General features: G+C 40.5%; 1 protein-coding gene across 1 annotated transcript in view; it reads left to right on the top strand.

The window, feature by feature from the left end:
• Positions 1-2,442: 2,442 nt before the first annotated feature.
• The window catches only part of STXBP5 (syntaxin binding protein 5), a 101,822-nt gene continuing 79,337 nt past the window's right edge, over positions 2,443-24,927 (top strand). The window contains exons 1-2 of the mRNA XM_084202121.1: positions 2,443-2,819; positions 4,622-4,719. Coding sequence (XP_084058247.1) covers positions 2,667-2,819; positions 4,622-4,719 — 251 coding nt within the window. The 5' untranslated portion in view covers positions 2,443-2,666. The remainder of the gene's footprint in view (positions 2,820-4,621; positions 4,720-24,927) is intronic.

Genomic DNA, 24,927 nt, shown 5'->3' on the forward strand with positions numbered 1-24,927 from the left:
AAAATAAGAAAAAGAGACTGTAGTATGCAAAAAGAGAGCTTTAATTTGTCACTTAGTTTTGAGGGGGTTGTTGCTGTGATTAATATTCCTAATAAAAAATCATGTTAGTTGTACTATCAAAGTTGTATCTAGGAGTGTTTGCAGAGCCTGGCCTAAAACATACTGAACAGGACTCAAAAGGCCTATAACTTACATTCTTAAAGTTATATGTGTACCTGTCTTTACCTGTAATAGCTTATATTTACCATTCAAACATGGCCAAGTTCTACCAGTTTCCTTCCCAGTTCAGTGCATTATAATAAGCATGTGTGAATAGATGGAAAAATAGACATTACTTCTGTAACTTATACACAGTTAGCTAAAATATGTTACAGATAATTAAAGACATGCTGAAACTGCACATATCTCTTTAAGTTGATTTTCACATCAGATATTTACTGAACCTTATTTAAGTTTACTTCTTTCTTTTTTCTAGGACTTTTGTTATCTTTGGAAGCATTCTTTCACATTTTACCAAGATGATTTCAGGAAATGTCCAACATTTCTGTCCTAGTATGTGTAACGCAAGGAACAGCTCTGTAAGTTCACTTTGCAGGAATATGTGAATTGTCTTGGTTTCTTTCAAATGCTTGTACATCATATACCTGCTGGCAATACAGCTGTAAATTAACATGAACTTACAGGTCTAAGAAGAGTTTGTGGGATTTTTTACTTCTGAGGTTATGAAGGTGGCTGCATTGTAGCAATTCCACTGCATTTGGGTTACACTCATCCCTCAGTGCACTACGGCACTGGACACTGGGCTAACACAGTGTGCCTGGCCATCAGACTGGAAACTCCACGAAAGGACCATTTTCCAGTCTGCAGAGCCTTCTACTGCTAAGGCATTCATGCTGAGGCTAGAAAACGTGAGCCAACATCTTGAGTCACATCTCTACAAGTTTTCCCTCCAAAAGGAATTGATCAGTTAATTTTCGCTGAAAAGAAGTTCAATAACGAGTCACAAAAAATTATGACCTTGATGAATAAAGAAACATGACTAAGACGGAATTATATCTACTGCCTGACCACTGACTATCCCAAACTGCAAGCTCACAGTAAAAAAAAAAAAAAAAGCGCAAATACAGAATACTCTACAACAGGGGCTATCAGAACCAAACGTTTGGCTCTGTGCCACCTGTTTAAATTGGTTCTGCAGCCGTAAAAATGAATGGAAGCACCTTCGTAACCCCGGCGCTCGCCTTGCGACGGCAGAGCTGGCCGTGACTCCGCCGGGCGGTGTTGGGCAGCTCGGCCGCAGCCCTCCGTCCAGCCGCACAGTGAGCGCTCCCGGGCCGGGGCCGCAGAACCAGCAGGGCGCTCGGGGTGAGTGCTACGGGGGGATCGCACCCCTCCTCCGGGCTTGCCCGCAGCCGCACCGCCGCTCCGCGCTGTCCCGGCTCCGGCGCCCAGCACGGCCCCGCCCGGAACCCGCCGGCGCAGCTCCGGCCGCGGACCGCACCAGCCCCGCCGCCCGGGACGAGGCGCCGCCGCGGGGGATGTCCCGCGGGAAGCCACGCGCGGGGCCCGACTCCGCCGCAGCCGTCGAGCGCCTCCAGCGCCGCGCCGGGGGCAGGGACGGCGCTGACAGCGCTGTCTGCGGCAGCCTCTGGCCGCCACCACCTGTTACCTGCCGCCGCCTCCGCCCCGCCGGAGCACAGCGCCCGGCCCGGCCGGCCCGCCGCGCCCCGCACGCTGCCCCGGCCTCCGCACGGCGCGGGGGGAGCGGCTCCGCCACATCCGGGCGCCGCCGCTCTCAGCGCGCATGAGCGGCCGCCCCGCCGCTACCGGGCCGGGCGCCGCGGTATCGCCGCCGCCGCCGCTCCTCCTCCCCGGGGCGCTGCGCTCCGCGTTGTCAGGCAAGGGGGAGCGACCGAGAGGCGGGGGAGGCTCCCTCCGCGGCAGGAGGAGGAGGAGAAGGAGGAGGAGGAGGAGGATGGTTGTGGGGGCGGGCGGCGGCAGGCGCTGGCAGCAGCCGGGAGAAGCCCCGCTGGTGACTGGCTGGCGGCACACGCAGCTCTGAGGAGGAGGCGGAGGGTGCTGAGCCGAGCCGAGCCGAGCCGCGGGGCGGGCGGCTGCTGCCGCCGCGGGGGGAGAGGCTGCGGCGGCGGGAGGGGACCGGCACACGCGCGCACGCACGCGGACGGGTGACAGCGGCGGCCGCCGCGCTGTGAGGGGGCTGTGCGGGGGGCGCGGAGGCTCCGCGGGGCGGAGAAGCGAGGCGAGGCAGCCCGCACAGCCCCGGCGGCGGGAGGGGCGGCCGGGGCGGGGCCGGCTGGGCCCGGGGCGAGCCGCGTTCCCCGGCGGGCAGGGCGCGGGGCGGCCGCGGGCGGCGAGCGTGGGACCGGCGGTGGCGGCGCTCGGTGGGCTGACCGACTCCTGTTTGCTTGGCTCCAGTCTCCGTCTCCGAGCCCGCGGGCCCCGATGAGAAGCGCCCCTGCGCTGCCGGACTGACGCCTCGCCGCCCTCCCCGCGGACGAGGAGGAGCGCGGCGCCCCCGACCGCGGGCCGCCCCTGCACCGCCCTCCCCGGCGGGGGCTCGTCTGCCGCCTGCGGGGCGGGCGGCGCGGCGGTGACAGCGCGGCGGCGGCGAGGCCGGGGGAGCGGGAGCGCCGCCGCCGAGGACCATGAGGAAATTTAACATCAGGAAGGTGCTGGACGGCCTGACGGCGGTCTCTGCCGTCGCCTCGGCGTCGTCCGCCGCGCAGCAGCAGCAGGCGGGGAACCGGGAGACCGAAATCCAGGAGACGCTCCAGTCCGAGCACTTCCAGCTCTGCAAGGTGAATGAGTGCTGCAGCCCCGAGCCGGCGGGCGGCCGGGGAAGGGGGCGCGCCGCCGCGATGGGCGCTGCGGGCTTTGCTCCTCCGTACCGACCTCGCCGAGCCTGCCCGCCGCTCCTGTTTACTTGTTTGGATTGATTATTTCGGGGGCGAAGACGGGAAGAAAGCGGTGGGTGTAGCTGTACAGGTCTTGCGGTATTTCTTTAGTCATCTTTCTTGGAGAGTTTCGGGGTTTGTCGTCGTCCAGGTTCTTTCATGCGAGTAATCCTGACAGTGTTCACTAGGGCTTCGTAGAAAGAGTTGGATGGATGGGGGAAGGAGTGGTACTTAGCTGTAGTGCAGATCTGATTATCGCGGCGTTTGAGTAGAAGCCTCTGCTAATGGGCCCGAAGGACGGGAAATCTGTCCCTCTGCATTATTTGGAAATCATTTGTCCTGTTCCTTTATGCCTGAAAAAGGCTTTCGATGTTTGTGGTGGTTTCACAGCAGTGTGTTGCCAAGTTGGTGATGCTGCTATTGCAAATTCTATCTAGAAACGAAGTTCCCGTTTATTTATTTGCCTGTGTGTGATACTATAACTGCATTTTGTGTCTGCACGCTTCAGAAAATGATGCAGCGAATTAACCACCAGCTGTATCAAGAGGAATAAAAGCTGATTGGAATATCAATACTCATTTTTATCTTTGTGATGCGCTCATGGCCTGACTTGACATGGATGAGCTTGTTTGTGGACTCTCCTCGGTTTTTTTGTGTATTGCAGGCATTTCTGCTGCTTTCAGGAGTTGGTCACAAAGAATGTGGAGAAGAGCAGAGCTGTTGCCAGTTAGACTTTATTCAGTTGTGAAATACAGAAAGTTGTGGGATTTGTCTGCAACTTCAGTGAAGTACAAGGAGTATATCAGAAGCTTGCCGTGTGTTTATGAGGTCATGAAATACCTCTGCTTTAAACTAAAGCCTTAGAAATGGAAAAGCTGGCATTTGTATGGCTTAGGATGCATGCATTTAGAGTGGAAGTAGGTGACACTTTTATTGTGTTTTCAGTTCTGATTAATTGCAGCCTGAGAAGTTTAATGGAGTTATTGCTTGGTCGACTACCAAATTAGTCTTGGCTAACCAAAAAAGCTAAATGTGCCAACAGCTCCATATTAACGAAGAATCCCATGTTTGAGGGGGTTTGCCTTTGTTCAATGAAGTATTTTTTGTTTCGTCAATTCTGGGGCTGCCTGTTCTCTTTGAGGGAAGTAGAGGATGAGAAATTTTTTCTGTTGAGCTCAAGTTGCTATTTTTTTTTCTTTACTGAGCTGAGAGAGGTTGCACTGTCATGTTGGGTCTGTTGGATTGAAATTGAAGTGATCCTCAGAAAAGCAAGTCTAGTAGTGTATAATAGTTCTGATGATAAGTCTGGCTTTGTTGCCAAACTTGCTAGGAACATCTCAGATTTTAATAGTTTAATGTCTTTGTTAGAGCTGAAAATAAGATTACTCAGGGAATTACTCAGGTCGATTAAAAAATGAAATGCTGAGTTGATACAGTCTTTATACAGAAGAAATGTAAGATTCAAATTAAGTTTCAGTCTGACTGTCTCTTGATGCTTGAAGATGAATGAGTAATTATGATTAAAAATCTTTTGTAAATGGTTTGTGTAAGGCAGGTGATTTTCTCAGTCGGTGATTAAATTGCTTTGTTGTTCCTTTTTATATTGTGATTAACATTGAGTCCTCTTCTCTAACATACAGTCTTGATTCTGTTTGTTTTTGGTATCCTGCTTGACCCATTGTTACTGCGCTGCTCTGACTTGTTAGACTGTACGCCACGGTTTCCCCTATCAACCTTCAGCCTTGGCATTTGATCCTGTTCAGAAAATACTGGCCATTGGGACTCAGACTGGAGCACTAAGGCTGTATCCTTTTGTACTCTGAAGTGGATTTAGTGCACCTCACACAGGTGATGTCTTGATTCAGCTGCTGGAACCATTCAGAAGTCTGGTGGGAACCAGGTATGCAGGAGGGGAGTAAAACAGCAGGCTGTCTTTGCTGTTGGTGGGTGGCTTGGTTGTTCTGGTTGTTCTTTGTGTCAGTTTAAGTTGTGTAAATCATGTGAGGTACGGCTGTTCAGTTGCCATTATCTCAAGGTAATAGATAAATTGTGTAGAAGGTTACTAGTGTCCTGACAATTTACAGCAGCTGACTGCAAATCTAAAGAGAGACGTGGGCTGAGCTCTGTTTTGTTGTTCTGCTCTATCCTCTGGGGTTGAAACATTCTGTGCTGCTTGGTGAGGTGGTGTTTGTTTGGTTGGTTTATTTTGTAGGGTTTTTGGTTGGGCTTTTTTTGGGTGGTGGGCTTGTTCTTAAGATAAACTTTGTAATGCTCTAGTGACCTGCTACTACTTCTGTGTTATCAAATGAGGGTTTCAAGGGGGGGTAGTAAAAGGTACAGGGATTGCATCTTGCTAAAAGCTTCCAAGTGACAGAGAGAAGTGGAATGAATTTGTGAAGTAAAGCACTAGTAACCCTGCTTCTTTTTGTTCACTAAAAAGTGAACTACCCATATGTTTATAGCCATATGGTACCACAGCCATATGCTACTATCCAAGCCATGTAACAACATATGTGTTTAAACTTTTATTTTTAAAAGACGGTGTCCTGTAGAGTCTTTAATCTACACTGCTGTTGCCAGAACCTTTACTTGTCAGCATAAGAGAATGAATTGAATTCTTTGTTGTCCTGAAATTGACTGGACTCTAAACATCATGGGGAAGGCTTAGGCCATCTTGCTAGAGAAATTGACTTAATCCTCTTTAAATTGTAGGTAAATCTAACAATTTCCTTTCCTGTTTATATTGGTCTTCAAGTGGACCTTTTTTGTTTCTTTCTGGTATATCACTACCCTGTCTATAAGGGTAATTGCCATATGAGGGTTGACTTTTAAAAGTTGAAAAACTGGAGCTGAAAAACTAGATTTCTATTAGACCTCTCGAGATTTCTTAACTCAGAGCATGAGGAATAGGGGTAATAATGCAATGTTCTTAATCCCATATTTGAAACTACACTTAATTTAATAAATTTTACTTTTTAAGAGGTTATAGAGTTGACTTAAATGAAGAGTGAATTGTGTGTGGGTGGTGTTCATTACTCTCATATTGGTAGAATAGATGAGAAAGCAAAAAGAGACATGGAAGTTAGAAATTGGTTTGGAGGCAAAGAAGACATCAAAATGTACCTGTTTAGAGCTTACTCACCTGTAATTTTGGGCAACATGATGTTGCAGTTTGGGTAATGATGACTCAACAAAAACTGTTTCTGGCCACTCATCCATGTCTACACACACCTGTGAATTCTTGGAGTAGGAGTTGCTTTCCAAATAATTGAGAGAGGTATTGCAAGATTGTTTGGGAAGAAAGCATTACTGTGAGAAAATGACAGAAAATGTGTTTTCTAAAGGAATGGAGGAAGTTTCATGCAGAGGCTGAAATGTTAGTGCTCCTCTTACTTGATGAAGAAGAATATGCTTCCTAGTACTTTGATACAGCTCTTGATTCTTGGAAGAACTGGTTAAAAGCCCTCAGCTGATCGAGTAGCCCTGTAACCAGACAGCGCTGCAGGATTTGCATCTCTGGGGATTACCTCCTCATTGTGATGGAGGAATGCAGGCAGAAGGAATAGACTCAGACATATTCCCAATGTAAAAGCAGCCTCTTGCTTTCTGCTGGTTTGAGAAGAACGGGTCAGAGTGAGGCTTGCAAGAAGTACTTATTTCATTCTATGGTTCAAAGATGGAGCCAACCCTCAGGATGCTTTGCCCACTAAGGTTTTTATGAATAATAAATTACGTGCAAGGGTTCATTAAAGTGGGATCCACTTACTCTTTAAAGCTGCAAAAGTGTTTTTAATTGGAATGAGGTGTGGACTAGAAAGACTGAGCGTCAGTAAAGTGTTAGTGCTTGAATGATCATAAAAGTGCAATGGAAGGCAGTCCTAATTTTCTTCTGTGTTCATGTTGTGAGAGTATAGAAATGAAGGAATGATAATGTTTCTTTCATTGCCTACTATAAAATGGGAGGTGGGTATTATTGTTTTCCTTGTGTCTTCAACTATAGGTACATCTTTTTACGCTTTCTTTTGCAAGTAATCTGAGGAACGGGGAAACAAGTTTGGGGTTTTTTTGGAAAGGGTATTAAAGGTAAAATAGTCTTAAATCAAGGAGTGAGAACCTGTTTGAGATTTCATTAATATGTGAGGAAAATAATGTTACAATCCTGATTTGTCTTTGGACTCTTTATCAGACCTTTACAGAGGTTCTCTGTATTTGATCAGTCTTCAAATTGGGTATTTTAAATTCTGAACCAGAACAGGTCAATGTGAGGAGTTTTCTAAATCACACTCTTACCTTATTCTTCTTTATGATTCCTCTGTAACCACTACTGGAAGAACAGAGTGACTTATGCACAAGTACTAAATGTTTGCACTACTGTTAAAATTATTTGTAAAAATAGAACTGAAGCTTTTTCTGAAGAACCAAAATCTGTGGTTACAAATATACTGCCAGTTAAATGATGTTGTCTTTCTTTATCTTAATGGATAAATATACTGAACATCAACACTGTATTGAATTCTCTAAATCCACAAAGTAATTGTAAAAATGGAAGTGCCTAAATTAGAGGTGTCGTGTTGCACTAATGGGATTAGAAGTAGAATCACTACCATGTTAATATTTTTTGCTTCTAGGCTTGATGGATGTAGTTGGTAACATAGTGTGCCAGAGGGGCAACTTTTCCTTTCTATGCCCATAAGCAGCAGTTGGTTATTATAGATCCTGCAGTTTTAAGTGGGAGAGAAGTTCATAAAAATACTAGAAAGAGACTGCTTTTAAAGTGTAAAACTTTAACCTTATGAGTCATGAAAGTTAGTTTGGGATTATTCACTGGTTTAACTTGAGCAGTATATCCCTTGAATTCATTTTAAAAAACTTGATTAGTCACTAAGAAACATTTCTAACTCTTATTTAGCTAGGAGATTTAAAACCAACATTTTTTGGAGGCAGACAGATCCTTAATTAGAGAAGTATTCCCCCACCCCAAAAAGAACAGTTTTAGCTATTAATAACGAAAGTTCTGTTCTCACCTATGAACATCAGCTTGGTTACTTTACTGTGTATGAGGAAAAGTTACAAAGTGAGTAGCTTAGTAGAGTAGAAACCTTGAGCAGCCTGATGTGACCCTCTTCCTGACACTAGGATCTGTTAAAAACACTTAAGCTGTTGGATTTTGTTTTCACTGTTGCAAGCGAAATTGAGGGGTGAGGTAGACACGTGGGCAGAAGCACTGTGCTGAGTGACACAAAATCTCAAGTGATTCCTCACAAGTAGTGGCACTTACCTGGACATACTGGTCCAGTTCTTCCTCTGAGTTTGTGGTGTGGTTGTTCCAGCTGTTTGAGGTGTGAGTCTTGGCTGGTGGCCTGCTTCTTGTGTGGCAGTTCTGCCTCAGGCTCCCTCTGTTCTGTGCTGGATTTTTCTGCATGTGATCTCCACAGGGAACACTTGTGCTCACTATTCATTTCAAGCTGCTATGGTCAGTATAAGCTGCTGGTGGCCTCTTTTGTCATTTCAGATCAATATCTTTGGTTTTCTCCATAACTGGAGGGATTTAGCTGCTGTTTCCAGGGTGGCTTTCATGTGAGATAGCAAGTAGTTAAAAATTCATGTGTGCTTTGCTTCTTTTCTGTGCATACCTGAACCATTACAGTAGGACATACAGTCCTTGGTCTTTAGAAAGTTTTGTGCATAAATGGCTGTGCTTTGTTTTCCCAGCAGATATCAAAACCTTCTAATGAGTTAGAGTTCAGTTTAGCTACTCAAGGTTTAACTTGGTGTAATCGGTTAGACTTTACCCTGTGACGTCCTGACAGTGCTCAGTGTCATAAGTAATAGCCCTGCTTCTGTGCTCTTCATTGCTTTTGCTCTTCTATTTAGAAGGCCCTCTGGAAGCCTAATGTGATCTGAGCAGGGGGTGTGTAAACTCTGAAGAGGCTAGAGGAAGATGTAATGAGCTTTTTAGGATTTTTTTTACCTTTAGGATGGTGCTTCCTCAGAAGTTTTAAGTCCAGGGCCCTGTACAATTAATGATAATAGTCAGCTGAGCTTTTTTATTTGCTTTTATAAGGTAGAATAATCTTCAAAGCTAAAGCAGAAATATTGAAGGAATTCTCCTGGTCCCCACTGTTTAACTGCTCCATCTTAAACAAGTTTCTTCATATTTCTACACTTTAATTTTTCTATAGTGAAACTAGGACAGTATATCAAATTAGATGTTTTGTGATATTCTCCCAACATAAATACAATATCTGCTGGTGCTTTGTGCCTTAAAGATATGCATTTGAAGCATGAAGTTCAGGCTTGCTCTCTATAGAGGGAGTTCTAGAAAGGATGGCCATTTTCACTAGAAATAATTGAAAATGAAGGGAATACCTGTAAGAGTAAGTGTTGTACCCTCCACACAGACCAAATTGTGCCTCTGACTCTTTATTCCCAAGCAGAATAGGTTATTTAATTAAAGTTTGGCTTTTTTTCCTCTCTTGCAAACCAAGTTCACAGGAAGGAGAAAAATTAGATTGTTCATCATTCCATCATTAAAAACCTGAAGTTTCCAGTCATCCTGAATGTCAGTATCTGTTAATTTCCCCACAGTCTTTTCAGCACTGAAAGATGGCTTATGCAAACAAATGGCTAAAGTTTTTATGTGTTTGGAGTGTATAAAGTTTTTTTTCTGTGACTTTCTGTGATTTCCATTCTCCAGTCTTTTTGAGAACTCACTTTTTAAAATCAAAATAGCTCAAAACCCTGGGTATGTGGTTCCATGCAGTCAGTTTCTAATGAAGGGCTTGTTGCAGAATCTGGATAGCTTTGCCGTAGATGTATGCTACAAAATTCAAGCAATTTGGTAAATTCTCTGAAGCTCTAGCAAAATAGCATTTCCAAGTTGTGATGTGATTATAACCATTAAACTGATTTCTCCTTTGGATCATTCAGACTTTGCAAGGCAGTCCAACTGGTTTTGTTCCTTATGGAAATATCAGCTTAGGATATTTGTGTGTTGGGGTTTTTGCTTTTGGGGTATTTTTAATTGAAGTAGTTCTATACTTGCTCTTCTCTATAGTAGCTCTACACTGGCAGTAGGACAGGGGCTGGAGTTGTTTAGAGTATGCTAAGATTTCAGTTTTTTAAACAGAGCATGCAACTGATGTTGGCACATCTTCAAGTGAACCAGATGAAGCTGGGTGATCCTTTCTGACCTAAATTGCTCTGTAATTCTGTTGATTCTGTGAACACACCAGATTTGAACTGAACTACTCTTTCGTGGATGGTAAGGGTCTTTTGGCATTTGTACACTGAAGAAAATGGTCTCAGCCCTTGTCACTGGTGTTCTGGACTTTGAATAAATATGCCTGTTTGGGGAAGAGTACTTTGTAAAGCTATTAAAAATATTGCTGTAATGTCATGTCAGAGACACACAGATTATTTATTATTACGAAAATGTTTATTATCTACCTTGCCACTCAGTTCACACAGAGTAGTTCAAACAAGAAAACTACTTTGCTTAAACCATATGTTAATTTTGTCACATTTCCGTTTCTTTTAACACTACTGCATTTCTTGTCATATCATCCAGCACTTTGTTCACGTGGCTGTTGTTATCTTAGTGAAAAATTCCCATCCTCTAAATGAAGAAAAACAGCTACTTTTGGGTATTTTGAAATGAAATCGGGCCAAAATGGCATGGTGAGGCATGTAACTCCTTAAAGTGCATGGAATTAAAACAACTGAGTCCTACACAGCGAAAGCTTTGACTGAATTCTTTATAATAAATAGGATGGTGTTGTTTTTAAATCTGTGGTTTTACTTGTTGGGAAACTTAGTGTGCTGGTTTTGGCTGGAGCAAAGTTAGTTTTCTTCACAGTAGCTGGTATCAGGCTGTGTTTTCGATTTGTGCTGGAAACAGTTGTGATAATGTGGGGATGTTTTCCTTATTGCTGAGCAGGGTTTATTCAGAGCCAAGGCCTTTTCTGCCTCCCACCCCACCCTACCAATGAGCAGCCTGGGTGTGCACAAGTAGCTGGGAAGGGACACAGCCCAGGACAGCTGACCCAAGGGATATTCTGTGCTATATGGTGTCATTCTCAGGATATAAAGCTGGAAAAGGTGTTTGAAATGGTGGCATTAGTCTTCCCAAGTCACTGTTACACATGAGGGAGCCCTGCTTTCCTGGAGGCAGCTCCTGCCCACCCACGAGAAACAGTGAATGAATTTCTTGTTTTGCCTTGCTTGTGTGCAGGGTGGGTTTTGCTTTGTCCATTAAACATTCTCTATCTCAAACTGTGAATTTTCTCTCTTTTCCAATTTTTCTTCCCCATCTCACCAGAGGCAGTGAGCAAGTGTCTGTGTGGAGCCTAGTTGTTAGATGGGTTTGAATTGCAACAATCATTTATGACACCCAATGTGCAGCTCAAAGGATTTGAGATAATGACAGGATTTGACTGGAATGTGCTAGATTGAATGTATAGCTGTAATTGCTGATTAGCTATTAATTGGCAGGTGCTTGTCAGGAGCCTTGCTTGCCCGACTGTACATGAGAGTCCAGTGCTCATTAGTGGCTGGTTTTGCTCTCCCTGCTGCTGTGCTGCTTTATCACCTGGCTGTGCAGTGCCTGGGAGCGCTGTGATGGCAGCAGCAGCAGGGATGTGCCGGGCTGGCCGTGCCCAGGGACTCGCTGTGTGTCTGTGCTGCCGGCCTGGGCTGGCTGGGACTGCGCTGGGAACTTCACTCCAAGGGACCTGACCCAAGGGGGGTCCACGAGGGAGCAGCTGGGTCTGTGTCAGTCAGGACAATCTGAAGTGGCTGTGCCTGTGTCAGTGCAGCAGCAGGAACCTCTGAAGGGATGGAGGCCCGGGGATGAGTCTGTGCTGCAGCAGGTGGATACTGACACATCGGTGCCTGTGGATAAATCTGTGCTGGAGCATCTGAAAGTGTGTGGCCACAGATAATCCCACATGAGACTATGAAAGTGTATGGCCACGGTACTCCCCTGGAAGGACTGCAGCCATGGGTAAAGCTATGATGGAGCAGGTTTATCTCTGAAGGGACTGTGGGTAAGGCCATTCTGTAGCAAGTATGGCTGTGGGGAAGCAGCAGGTTTTTCATAGGGAGCATTATTACATATACTTTGAATCTACTAATGCAACTTCTAGTAGTAATTCCTTTTGCTCAAGAATGCTTGAAGTATAACTGTATTAAAACTCAATCTATAACCTACAAAAATTTACAATTAAAACTTCCCTCTAGGTATTTTACTGACAGAGCAGGAACTTAATGGATATAGCCTTGCAGCTTCAAACTTGCTGGGTCATGGTGAACATGAGGAAAGAAATATTTGGAAAGCAAGCAAAGTTTGTAAGGCTGCAGGTTACTGTAGCAGGAGCATAGTTTGTTTCCTTGTATCACTTTGCTATTTGTGAAACACTGAGGTGGTATATGGATTGTGTGACCTGATGAGGTTAGGCTAAACTGTAAGAGGAAATTGGATGGCTGGAGCCAGGCTTAGGCTTTCAGACTTGCGGTACATTGCTCAATTCACTTAGATCTTAATTTGGCATTTTACTAGATTTGTTCTTTCTTGATCACTGTGGAATGGCTCTTAGAACTGAAGTAGCATTATTGCTGCAGGAGATGACATGAGCAGTTTTAGTCAAGTCACAGCTGGAAGAGTAGAAGCAGCTTAAGATTTGAGATGTGATAAAGAAAGCATGAAGGCACAAATCAAGGTTGCAAACCCTTCCTAACAAAACTTTGTTTGACAGAAATTTTGTAACTGCATTAGACTTCTAAGTGCCCAGGTCCCTTTGTTATACAGAGGTTTCAAAAGGCAAAGGTAAGTGTTCTTACACAATAAATTTAAGGTGACTAAGTTGGCTTATCTATGTAGAACCTCAGTGAGAAACAGAATAAAACCTGCAAATTATTACATTCAATATGAAGATAAACAGAACTGCAGGACTTGGATTTTGGGAACAGTTCACTTTGCCCTTGATCTTAGCTATCTGGTAATGGTTTTACATTTTGAAAAATATTAGAGTACCTAATAGTTTTGAGAGAATTAATACTGTGGTAGATCTTTAATCTGTTGGGTCTTTCCTCTTCCTGCTCTCAATGTGCCTATCTTAAAGCGCACCATCAAACTTAACAATTTTTTTTTTTTAAACTGTGGTTCTTGATCCTGCAAAGTTCATCTCGTTAAGTAGAGAAGATTCTGCTTTCCCAGAGATGCAGTTCTTTGACATGTAGTAATTTGTAATAGGAGGAATAGGTTTGTGTTACTTTTGAGGCAAAACCACATTGCTTACCCACTGCCTCTGTGCTGTCTGCCAGCAGCTTCTGGAGTTCCCGTGTTTTGCTGACCTGTAAGTTTCAGTTGTGGTATTGTAATTGGTACTTGAATGCCAGTCAAGTGTAGCCTCGTAGAATTCCTGATAACTTCGTGACCCCATTCATGTCAACGCTCCTGTCATAGGCACTGGTAATTGTACAGCTCATGTTTATCAAAGGAAGCACTCTGTTACCGCCACTGTTGACTTTCAGTGCGAATACAGGTGAAGGTCTAAAGACGTAATTTAAATCTCTGTCAGTGGTATTTGTATCTCTGAATTTAGACACATTAAAATAATTAAGGTCTTGGAAACAGCTGAAACAGAAATATTTTGGAAGAGAGGACTGGTAGAGTGGTATAATACCTTATTTAGTAAATTTCTAAAATGTATAGCAGTTCCCTCAGCCCCTGGGGACTCATACCGAATACTGATTCCTTGGGATTTTTACAATGCATTTATGAAATTACTTTTTCTGTGGCTGTTGTTTAGTTCTGGAACAATGATGTTCAGTTTAAGACTGATGCAAATGAGAACCAATTTTGTCTTCCACTTAAAAATCTCTCCTTTTACGAAATTCTAAAACTAGCTTTGTGTCAAGATCTGCACAACTGGATGATGTCCTTGGTCTGTGTGCTGCTTATTTGAAGTTATTCGCTTTGTGCAATGATTCAGTGTATTTTGAATCCCTAAGCTTTGCTTAAACAAAAAATCTAGTTATTGATGGTGCTTGTATTGAGGCAACTCTATCAATTGCTGAATTAAGATTGATTTTAATTCTGTATTAGTAAAAAATGTTTTTGCATATCAGGAGTAGCCCATGCATAGTCTTCCATGCATAGTCTTCCATACATTGTCTTAGTATTCTTCATGCTAAGATTGAGTAGTTCTAATCTTACAGATTTTTACTTGAGAATTTTGAGATTTTTTTTTTATTTTTCAGTTACTTAGTGCATCCCCCCCTGCTCAAACAGACCCTGCTAGATTACATGACTCAGGATTGTGTCCAGATGGCTTCTTCAAAACATAAACCCAGAAGTTCTTGTAATAATAATGATGCAGATTTTGTAATACTTGAAAAAGGGCAGTCCAAAGTGTTGCAGTTTTCCAAATCAATTATTTGATTCCTGTTGTACAGAGAAGTTTACAGCTTAATAGAAATAATTCAGGGCTACTATATTTGCCAGTTTTGCTAAATGTCTAGGATTTTGTTTTATAAACACCTTAAAAAGGTACTAACAAAACCTGTTTTATGTTTAGGAAACATGAAGCTTAATTTTCTTCTGTGATTGACATAATAATAGTTCACAGTAAGGCTTCAGCCTGTCCTCCTTGAGCCACTCAGTGCTCTTTCAAGCATTGCTGGTGAAGAGTGGAGGCTGGGTTCTCCACCAAGAAGGCTATTGATCAAACTCACCCTTTTCTGACCTGTCTCTCATGGATTCTCCGAGAATTAATTGTCATTTCCTGCTTTATATTCTCATGTAAACTCCACAGGAGTTTAACTTTGGAACTTTGTAAGCCAGGGGATTAAGAGAGGATGCGGATCCAAATGAAGCAATAGGTTTGTACTTCTGCTTAGTGAGCTATTATTTTATTTTGTGTGATTCATATTTAAATAGAGGTTTGTATTTTTTAGCTTCTTGAACCTGCTGTCTGGCTTGTACTCTGCATGTGTACAAGTAACCTTATTAGATTTTTGGTTCACATAATAATGATAAATGTAGCTCTTCAAGAGTAGCGAACTAAAGAGGTAATCCAGCTGGTGTCCAATGTTTTTGATAACAGTTTCTACTATAGGCCCTCCCTCTTTCCCAGTTTGTAACAATGATTCCTAGTCAGTAGCAGCAGATGGACCTATTTGCATTTTCCAACTTGCTCATTAGGGAAAAAGATGGAATACTAATTTTTTTTGTGATCGCTTAATGTTCAATTAATAGTTTTAGCATGCTTGTCTTAGTTTTTTCGCATATGCTCTATCCAGTCATACTACCTTGTTAAACAGAGCAGATGTTCATCTTCACAGTTGAAAAACATTCTTAACTGGACTTTGTAATGTTGATGTTAGAGGTACAGTTACTAAGCTTTAGTGATGCTTATTAATATGGAGAATGGGCTGCAAAACAATATCTTGCCTGGTGTTCCCTTTTATATGCTTCCAAATCTGTGTAGTAAACTGATGTAATAAGATTACCTTCACAGCCACCCCTAAATGTCAGATAAAAAGGAAAGTCACAAAAAAAAAAAAAAAAAAGAAAAAAAAAAGTGGCATGGTGTATATCCCCTCATTCTTTACAATAATAAGGTAGAAAATACAGCTTTTTTGAAAATCCTGGTGAGTTACTAAGAGGGATGGAGAGAGATCAGGTAGCCTACATGTCAAAAGCAATGTTAGTAATTGCTTGTTAGTTATGTCCCCATGTTTTCATAAGGGCTGTTTGTCAAAGGAAATAAGAGTTCAAGCTGACAAAGAATACTACCATTTTCTTAAACTTTTGTGCTTTTCTATCTTTAGTTTAAAAAAAAAACCCTAAACAGAGGTATAGGTCCACATTTTTTTTTCAATTACCCTCAGTATATATGGCTGTCTAGGATGTGACTGTTATACCTGTTTTCTTACAGACTTGGTCCATGGAAGTATTGTGAATATAGTCTCAGTTATGTTCATAGCCAAGGGGTAGTTAAAAAAAAAAAAAGGGGGGGGAAAATTTGATTTATACATATTTTAGAGGAGGGGCAGCAGGAGTTAACTTGCACAATCCTGTTCCTTACCTGAGTAGCAAAGGACAAAAATGACATTTGAACTCTGGCAGTTTAAAAGAAATTTTTTTCCCTTATGAATGCTCTGCCAATAATTTCCAGATCAAATAAATGGTGTTCTGGATTTAAGAAAAAAAAAAAGAGGTAAGTAGGAAGTGGCATTTTTGTTACTTATTGCCAACTTTATTGATTTTTGATGATCTGTTCTTTATGCCGGTAATTCCCAGTGAGAGAAGGAGCACATCAAATAATGCTGACAGTGAAGTTTGGTTTGGTAAAACTGCAATTTTATATCATAGCGTATGACCAGAAGCACCTCTTCATTTCAACTCAGTACTTCATATTGTTATCATTTTTTGGACACAACTTATTTTCTTAGCTTTTCTGGTTTGTTAGTAAGGAAACACCTTTGCTACTAAAGGTAAAAATTGAGATGCCTGAAGAGTTGATGAAAATGTATCGATGCTATGGTAAAAGTGAAATGCCAAGACTGTTGAAGTGGGGTAGTGGTGAGTTTATCAAGGAAGCTGTTGTGCAGACGGGAGTGTGATGATCACGCTGCCATCTGAGGATGTTCTCTGCCTTCAGTTTTTTGTCTGCAGCGGAAGTTAGTGTTGCAATGCGAACACAGCCCTGGGTAAGTTCAGAAAACAATGCCCTTGAGTAAGTTTTAAAGGAGAAACGCTACTCTGTGCCATTTCTCGGCGGTCACAGTGTGCTGCCAGAGTGATTGTAACCAATTTGACAAAGAAGATACTGCTAATGCTTGCTATTTTCATATACCGAGTAATGGACTGGCATTTCTAGGAGTGTAATCTCACTTGCTGTAGAAAGGCTCATACAAAGAGGCTATTCTTGCAAAATATTTCTGAAATCATATTTCATGTCAAACTTGAATTATGCAGGCTTTGATTACAATACAGGTAAAATATTTAAAAGCGTAGTTTGAAAGCTTTTTTCACACAGGTCATTCTACAAAAATACCACCCTAAAAGTTTCAGAATACCAGAGGATTCTCTACCTGTCTTTATTTGCTGTAGTACAGACAATAACTGTAAACTATACAACTGAAGTTAATTTGGGGGAAGTTCACATATGATGAAATTAAACTCAGTTTTGCATACTTGTTTGCATTGTCTTAGTGCTTTAATGGACAATATGTAAGATGATCAGTGTAAGTGAATTCTGCATGAATGATACTGAACTGCTATAAATATATGATTTTCAGCTCCTAAAAAGAACTTTTTAACATATTCAGTAGCCTGAAGTATCTTAGTAGCTCAGTGCTGCTCACAGCTATTATTTGATATATTAGATCTCTGGCTGTCTATTTTTTTTTTAAAGACTACTAATAAATGCCATTCAGTGTACTAATTTTCTTGATGTTTGACTGGAATACATGTATCAGTCTATCACAGTGGTTTTTAGTAAAATAGGTTTCATCCTGGATTTTTGCAACAGGCCACTAATTAATATTTATTCCTTCATTTTTATTCAAGGAGATTAAATTGTTTCTTTTATAGTTGCTGTTTTTTCTTATTAGAAATTGTTGGGTAATAGAAATAATTTCTACTTTTCCTTTAAAACCACATCTTTAAATTTTTCGGCATCTCAATGTGACTGGTTTCTTTTTCTCAGAAAATAATTCTTAAAAAGTACTTATCTTAATTTTTCAAGTGTGCTTCATAGTATAGTGCTTTTTTTTGGTAGAATTAATTGTAGCCCTTGTCCATGAATAGTTTCTAGGAATGTAACTATCCTACATCTCTGGTGATCTGGGGTGAATTATTTAACTCTTTTTTCTCTGCTTCGAGAGGATTGAGTTTGTGCATGGATGTGGTTTGTGAGGAGGGGTGAGGCTTGATTGTGTTGAAATGTTTTTATCCTGACTCTGAAGTCTTGTACCTGACAGTGAATTTGAAGACTACTGTTTCTGTGCCTCAGCAAGTTTAGAGTTGAGCAGACTGAGTGTGTGAGGGAAAAATGAGTAGTATTCAGACTTCAGGTTGCAGTCCCTATTGTATCAATTGGGAACTTTTATAGTCCTTTGTTACAAAAGAAGTAGGGATGCTTTGCAGGTGAAACACGTTCAGATTTGTAATGCTTCAAAGAACTAAAATAAATCAGCATGAAGTTAGCCAGAAAAGGTTCCTTAGCTTTTTCTCTTAATACATATATGACTTGAATTTTGTTCTGGTGGAGTTCTTTACTATCAGGAAGTCTAATGCTCTTCTTGATTTTTTTTTTAATTTTTTTTTAAATTTTTTTTTTTAATTCATACAGAGCTATTGGACACTCTAAATATACAATGGGATTATTTGTTCCTATTTCATTGCCAATCTGCTATGCTGACATTTGAAAGAAGTAGTAAACTTTAAACAATACCTGGTAAAGGTAGTATTTGTTCTCTTCAAACTTTTCTAGTGAAGTCTTGGAAACAGTAGTTTTCTCCCATATTTTGTTTTTGTTTTTTCCCTAGTGAATGTTTGAGGAGCACCCAGGTGACTTGTCTGACTCGTACCAGCTCAGATGTTCCAGCTTATATTTGAGCCTCATGTGTTTTTTATTCCTTACCATGCAGAGCATACATAAAACTTCCACAGTTTACAGCTTCTAGGGAGTTGTAGCTGGCTGACAATTACATGTTTTCCTCTTATATTTTTGATGGAAAGTCTTATAGAAGTGAACTTCCAAAATGAATTAATTTAGTTTTCTCTATTGCTGAGTAGCAAAAGTTATCTGACACTCAAAACATTGAACACTGAACTACACTGCGTAAATGGAGGTTCTGACTCAATGCGGGTCTGAATTGATGGGGCTACAATGCCACATTAATTTTAATGATCTGGATTTACTGCTTAGAAACTATCTTGAGGTTGGATGATGAGTCCTGTTCCAGGCAATGCTTTTCTTTTGTCTGAGCGCTTGGATATTTTCATGTTATGGCATTTCTGAAGTGTCCTTTTTCGCAGCTGGAAACTTCCATAGAAAAGGTAGGAAACCCTGCCTGTTTGACATCTGTAACTACAGGCTTTAACATTAAAACCTCAGTAAAGCTCTGGACTAGTGGTGATAGTCTGCCTCAAACAGCAAGTGGTTTTCTTTTTCTTTTTAAATTTTCTGTGTGGGCTAGTATTGTGACTAGTGGTGATGATCAAGGTTACTCTTTTGGAATATCCATAATTGGTAGGTTTTATATTTTAACTGAACAGCAGCCATTTCACTTTCTTGCAAGTGGCTCTTGTGTAAATATGTTGCTGAAGGTTCTAGTGAGATCCAAATTACTTGAAAAAAGAGTTGAAACTTAGTTTTTTACTTTAACAGTCACTTTGTAGGTAATAATTTTGAGGAATCTGGCTGTATTTTTCTTCTAGCATATCTTAGTGCAGACTTGCTCTTTACATTACCTTCTCTTTACCATGGTAAAAAAAGTGAGAGGAACATTGGAAATGTGAATGTGTTCTCTTGGCATTTGGGGAGCAGGGTGGTAGTGAAGGAGATGGAAGTGTGTTGTGGAAAGGAAAAGCTCTACTGTTTCTGCAGCTTTTCCTTTATTATGCAGGAAGTGTACATAAATACTCAAGTTTCTTTACAAACCCAAAGTCCTGAATCTTTCCTTGCTCCTTTTCAATCAGAGATCTAACTAAAAACCTTCAGTGCTTGTATTTTTTATTAAGACTGTCTTGTGATGCAGAAATATTGGTAGATATTTCTGTTAAGGTGCAGGATTGTGGAAGAAACTTAAAAGTTCTGAGCAGCATCAGTAGCCCCTCTGTGTCTTTGAGGGGCTTGAAGCAACAATTTGCTCTATATGGCACTTTAAGTTCCTTTGGAACTGGAATGGTTTCAGTTATGTGAAGTGGATTGTAATATATGCACATCTCTAATTTTGGATACTTTTATCTAGAGGAAAGACATTTTCACTGTGGAACTTGCTGCCGTATGACTCAATCTTGTAGTACTGTTACATGTATGTTGTAACTCTTGAAGTGCTTCCTGTGACTACACAGAGCCTGTATTTTAGGATATTGAGGTAATGCTTTGGATAGCATATGGGCCTAATCTGGCTTTTCCCCCCTCTTTCCATCTTCTTTTCTCCACTCTTTTCAGCTTGATATTTTCATGAAATTTATGGCAAAGTATTATCTGAAGATTTCCTTCAAAGTTGATTGAAATAACTCTTCAGACTCAGATTATTTGTTTGTTCTGCTAGTAAACCAATCATTCTTGTAATAGCAGGGCAGATAAGCACTGCCTGAAATATCAGACATCATTTGGAATCTGACAAACGCTGAAGTAAAGTGAATAAGAGATGGGGACATTCTCTAAAGTCTCAGAAAAAAAAATATCACTGAGGCTATAGTTGCAAGGTAATACCTTCCTCCATCTTGTAGTTAAAGTACCTGCTAGGAAAAACTGCAGGAAAGATGTACAGGAGAAGTACCTTGGACTGTGTTTTATCTGTTGATAATCTGTTTTTCTATTTTCCATCTTCTTGTAGTCCTAAACTGGGCCTTGGGTTCTTGGAAGTCCTATAACACTGTTTTAATTATCCCCTTCCCAGTGCTAAGAAAAACCCTTGGCTTTCTGAAACTCACAGCTTGTGCAAAACAGTAGCTCTGTATTTTTACTCCTGTGGGAACTCCTGAGCACTGCCCAATGGTGCATTTCTTGGAGCTAAGGAAAGGACCCATCTGAAGTCCTCAAGTACACTGAGAAAGAAGCAAACTACAGGATCTAATTTGGCAACAAATTAGATCCTGCAACAAATTTTAAGAGAAGAGTTAAGATGGAATGGGTAGGGTTATTTTTAGTGCTACACTTTAGAGCTTAATCATATTGAAGACACATCTTGTAATGCCAATTTTTTAAATCTGGCAATTTAAGTTTTGTTAGCAACCAGTTATCTTTTTGACCCCTAAAAAAGTTATCATTATCAAAACATTTGCAATTGATCATGAGCTAGTGCATTGTATTTTAAAAATAAAATACCATCATGGATTTGAGGAGATGTGAATTAAGGTTGCATAAGCAACTTCTAAGGACAATGTCAACTTTTTAATATTATGTGTCAAATTGGATTTCTGGTAAATACAAACAATAAAAATATTACTTTTTGCAACACTGGTATGCAGCTATTTTTGTGGTGTGAAGTGGAGCTCTGTATAATAGCAGAAATGCCTCATCAAAATGGCTAAATAAAATTACAACTATTTCCACAAAACAATGATTTATTTTAATGATTTGGCATGTATTTTTCCACGTTCTATGAAATACACGAAAAAAATGCAAGGCACTCTAATGAGGGAGCATTGTTTTTTGCATATTTCAAATAAGAGTCTGAGCTCCATGGTACCCCTTGTTTATGCAAGGACATAGTTTCCTCTCTTGATTTTTGTGGAATAGTGCCATCTACTGAATTTTTGGAATTGTATCTTGGATTTAATTTGTGGTGCTAATTTTGAGCAAACCTATAAAATGGTCACTACTATTTTGATAGCAGTGAAATAGTAAGTTTCTCGGTCCTTTGGTGATATGCAAAAATAGAAATTGTGCTGAAGTGGAACCTGAGGAGGCTTGAGGTAAGATAAAGTGAAAAACACTGTCTTAGAGTTACAATATACTTAAAGTAGCAATTAAAGGATAGCTGTGATTGCTCACACTTGAGGCTAATTTTAACAATTTTTTAATGTCATTTTGAATGAGACTATTTAAGAAGCCTCTGCTTCTGCTTTGAGCAGACAAGGAAAATTTTGTCCCAAGATCCATTTATTTCATTATGTTTGAATTACTAGAGTTTAGAGACTGCCAGCTGAAATATTTAAAAAGCAATAGCAGCTTTTTGTGATGCTGTGCCTGTGAACATCACGTGGGGTCTTTCAGCTTGTCTGTCCCCAGACTCATAGCTGAAAGACTGCTGCTATGAGTCTGGGGACAGATTGTTGTATCAATTTGGTACAGACAGAAGAGGTAAACTCGCATCTGCCATCTGGATTTGGGATCTAGGTTTCTCCATCTTGCCTATGCCATGAAAGTGTTGGTACTTCTAATCCTTGACCTGCTTAGTGCTTCAACAAGTGACTTGGCTGGTAACTACTTCAAAAAGCTGTGTAAGCAGAAACAGGGTATACCTGTGTCACTGTGTTGATAAAACTACCAGTGATTAAACTTTCTTCAGAAGCATGTTTGGAAGAGGAAGTTTTTTCCATCATTAGTACAATGCAAAGTGGTGTGGGAAGTAGAAGGGTAGATTAAATCTCATCCCTTAGTTGAGTGTTAAAGGACTGTGTCCAAAGGAAGGAGCTGATATCAGTACTGAGAGAGAAACTACAGCAAAGTCTGGGAAAAAATTGATAGATGTGACCGACTTTTAATTTGAGATCTTCTTTAAGACCTCTTCCTATGCCTAGGTCCCCTGCTTTTTCTGCTGCCTTTATCAAAGCAAGTGAGTAAAAGCAGCTGCATGAAGAGTGGTAACAGCACCTGTGGTCTGATTCTAAATGACCCCAAATGGTGTAAAAGGTTAATGAGGTACAGGTAAAATTGACTCAGGAGACTGCACTCACTACTATGAAGTTTGTGGGGAGGGGATTAGAGAATGGGCTTGTGTGTGAACAAAGTTGAGATGGAATGACTGGTGATTACAGTTGGTCTTCTGTCACTTCTATCCAGTGGTTGGTGATTTGGAAACAACTGAAGAGATTTTACTTGTCAGACAAGAGTTAAGGGAACTATTTTAGATCATGCTGTGTGAATGAAGAGAGTTTTTCTGGACCTAGCAAAATGCCTTACTGTCAGAAATAGGTGATGACAGACAATAGTTGATTGGACAAGGATTGGTTATGTTCTTTGAAAATGTTAAATTGTCCTTTTATTAGATAACATCCAAGGTTATTTATGTTTTCATAAGCTAAATTAAATAAGTATGTAATTCACTTAGCATCTAGTTCTAGAACATTACACTTGTTAATGCTGCTCTTGGCAATGTTTGTACAAAATATCAGGAGTCTGAGAAGAGACATCATTCTTATTCCAAGTATACCTCAGTTCTAGGAGCATAGAATGCCCCTGCACTTATTCTTGGCCAAGAAGCTATGCTTGTAAAGAGGAAAAGCCTGGTTAATTATTAATACTTGGATATAGTATGTAATAACATGTTGAAATTTGACTCGTAACTAAACTGGATTAAATGTGTAACAGGTGAGCAGGTCTTGGAGGCATGCAACAGAAAACAAAGGTTTTATCTCTGAATTTTGATGAAGTTCTTAAAAAATACGTCATTATTTCCTGGATTTACGCTTACATATGCAACCTTTGGAAAAACTATACTGAATTACCAGTTACCACCCATTTCACTGCATCTTGTGTAGTTGTAGAATCCAGTATTTGTAAGAGTTTCCCACCCTTGTGTTCTTCCATCCCACCCAGAAAAAGTACTGGATTAGTCATCTTTGTGTTGTTAGTGCGAAATAGAGGTCTTACACTAAAGGAGTACAACCTGTGTCAGAAAGCAAAGTGAGTAAAATCAAGGAAAGCCTGTAGCCTTTTTCGTTTTTTTCTTTTTTAGTCTAAATTGATGTTTTTACCTCTTAATTTAATAGCATGCTTTGCCATCTGTGAATTGTGCATATAGAAACTTATCATTAAAACCAATCTTGTTTCTTGTTTAATTTTAAATCATGTTTTTTTGGTTTTTTATCCTGTTTGCATTTGTACTGCTCGATTACATCTCGTTCCAATGGACGATTGCCTCTCGCTGGCAGCTCTGAGAAAACTCTACCAAATACAGCCTTTACAGAAAATTTGTTGGCACTTTTTATAGCTACTTGGGAAATGCATTTGTGAACATTTATGTAAACAACTTTGACATTTAAGAAGTGCTTTGACCCCTATCTGTTGTTGTTGTTAGAAAGTGGATTGTAGTTACTGTTCCCTACCTATTCCCTATCCGTTTACATGAAAACTAGTTCAGGCATTGTTTAATTTTAAAATAAAAAAAACTCATGCAAATTGAGACAAAAAAGGATGGGTTTGTGCTTTAAAATTGCTACAACTACCTTTATACAAAAAAGACTTAACCAACTTTTGCTGAAATCTATAGATTTTTGTCTTTTTCAAAACAGAGCTCCTTTTTACTGTATCAGTCTGAGACTGATTCCATGTTAGCTTGCAGAGAAAACATTTGGCTTCTGTTGTTTAAAGGAGCTGAACATTGTTCTGTAAACAAAGTGAATACTTAAGGAAGCTGATCTGTACTTATGTACATTATTGGTAGCTGATTTGGAAGTTGAGAAATTCAACTTCCAGCCAGTTGTTTAGTCACCATTTCACTGGAAGTTTTAAACCTGCAATAGCAAACAGCAGTAGTAGTTTGCTGTACCCTGTTAAACTACTATGATATTTGTAATAGGATCTAACATCAATTTTTAAAATGTTGTACCTGTTACTGCCCTCGCAATAGGACAAATTATATGTTATCTTGTTTGGTAGTACATGGATCTGCAAGGTCAAAGTGTATTTTCTAGACAGTGTTTGACTGTAGTACTTTCTGACTTTTTGAATAACTCTCTCTTGCTAAATAACTATTTCTTGACAGATTGTTCTTTGAGATGATTGTTGTAGACTATATATGTGAAAGTAATAGTAATCATTATATTTAATGAGATACAGTGGTACATTTTTATTTTTTAAAATTATTCAGGATCTGATTAAGTGGAAAACTGCTACACATACATTACTATAGTAAAATATGCAGGTATATCATGCAGTCCTGGACTGCTATACATAAGAATACATTGAGTAATCTGCTGGTCTTAGTGTTTTGTATGCAATTCAAATCAGTGGTTTGTGTCTTTCTCTAGCCAATGATCTTTTTTGTCAAAATTTTCAAATGTTTAAGTACTGTTAGGTGTTAGAGCTATATTTTTGAGAGG

Source organism: Fringilla coelebs, assembly GCF_963513975.1.
Source record: "Fringilla coelebs genome assembly, chromosome: 3".
NCBI classification, from domain to species: Eukaryota; Metazoa; Chordata; class Aves; order Passeriformes; family Fringillidae; genus Fringilla; species Fringilla coelebs.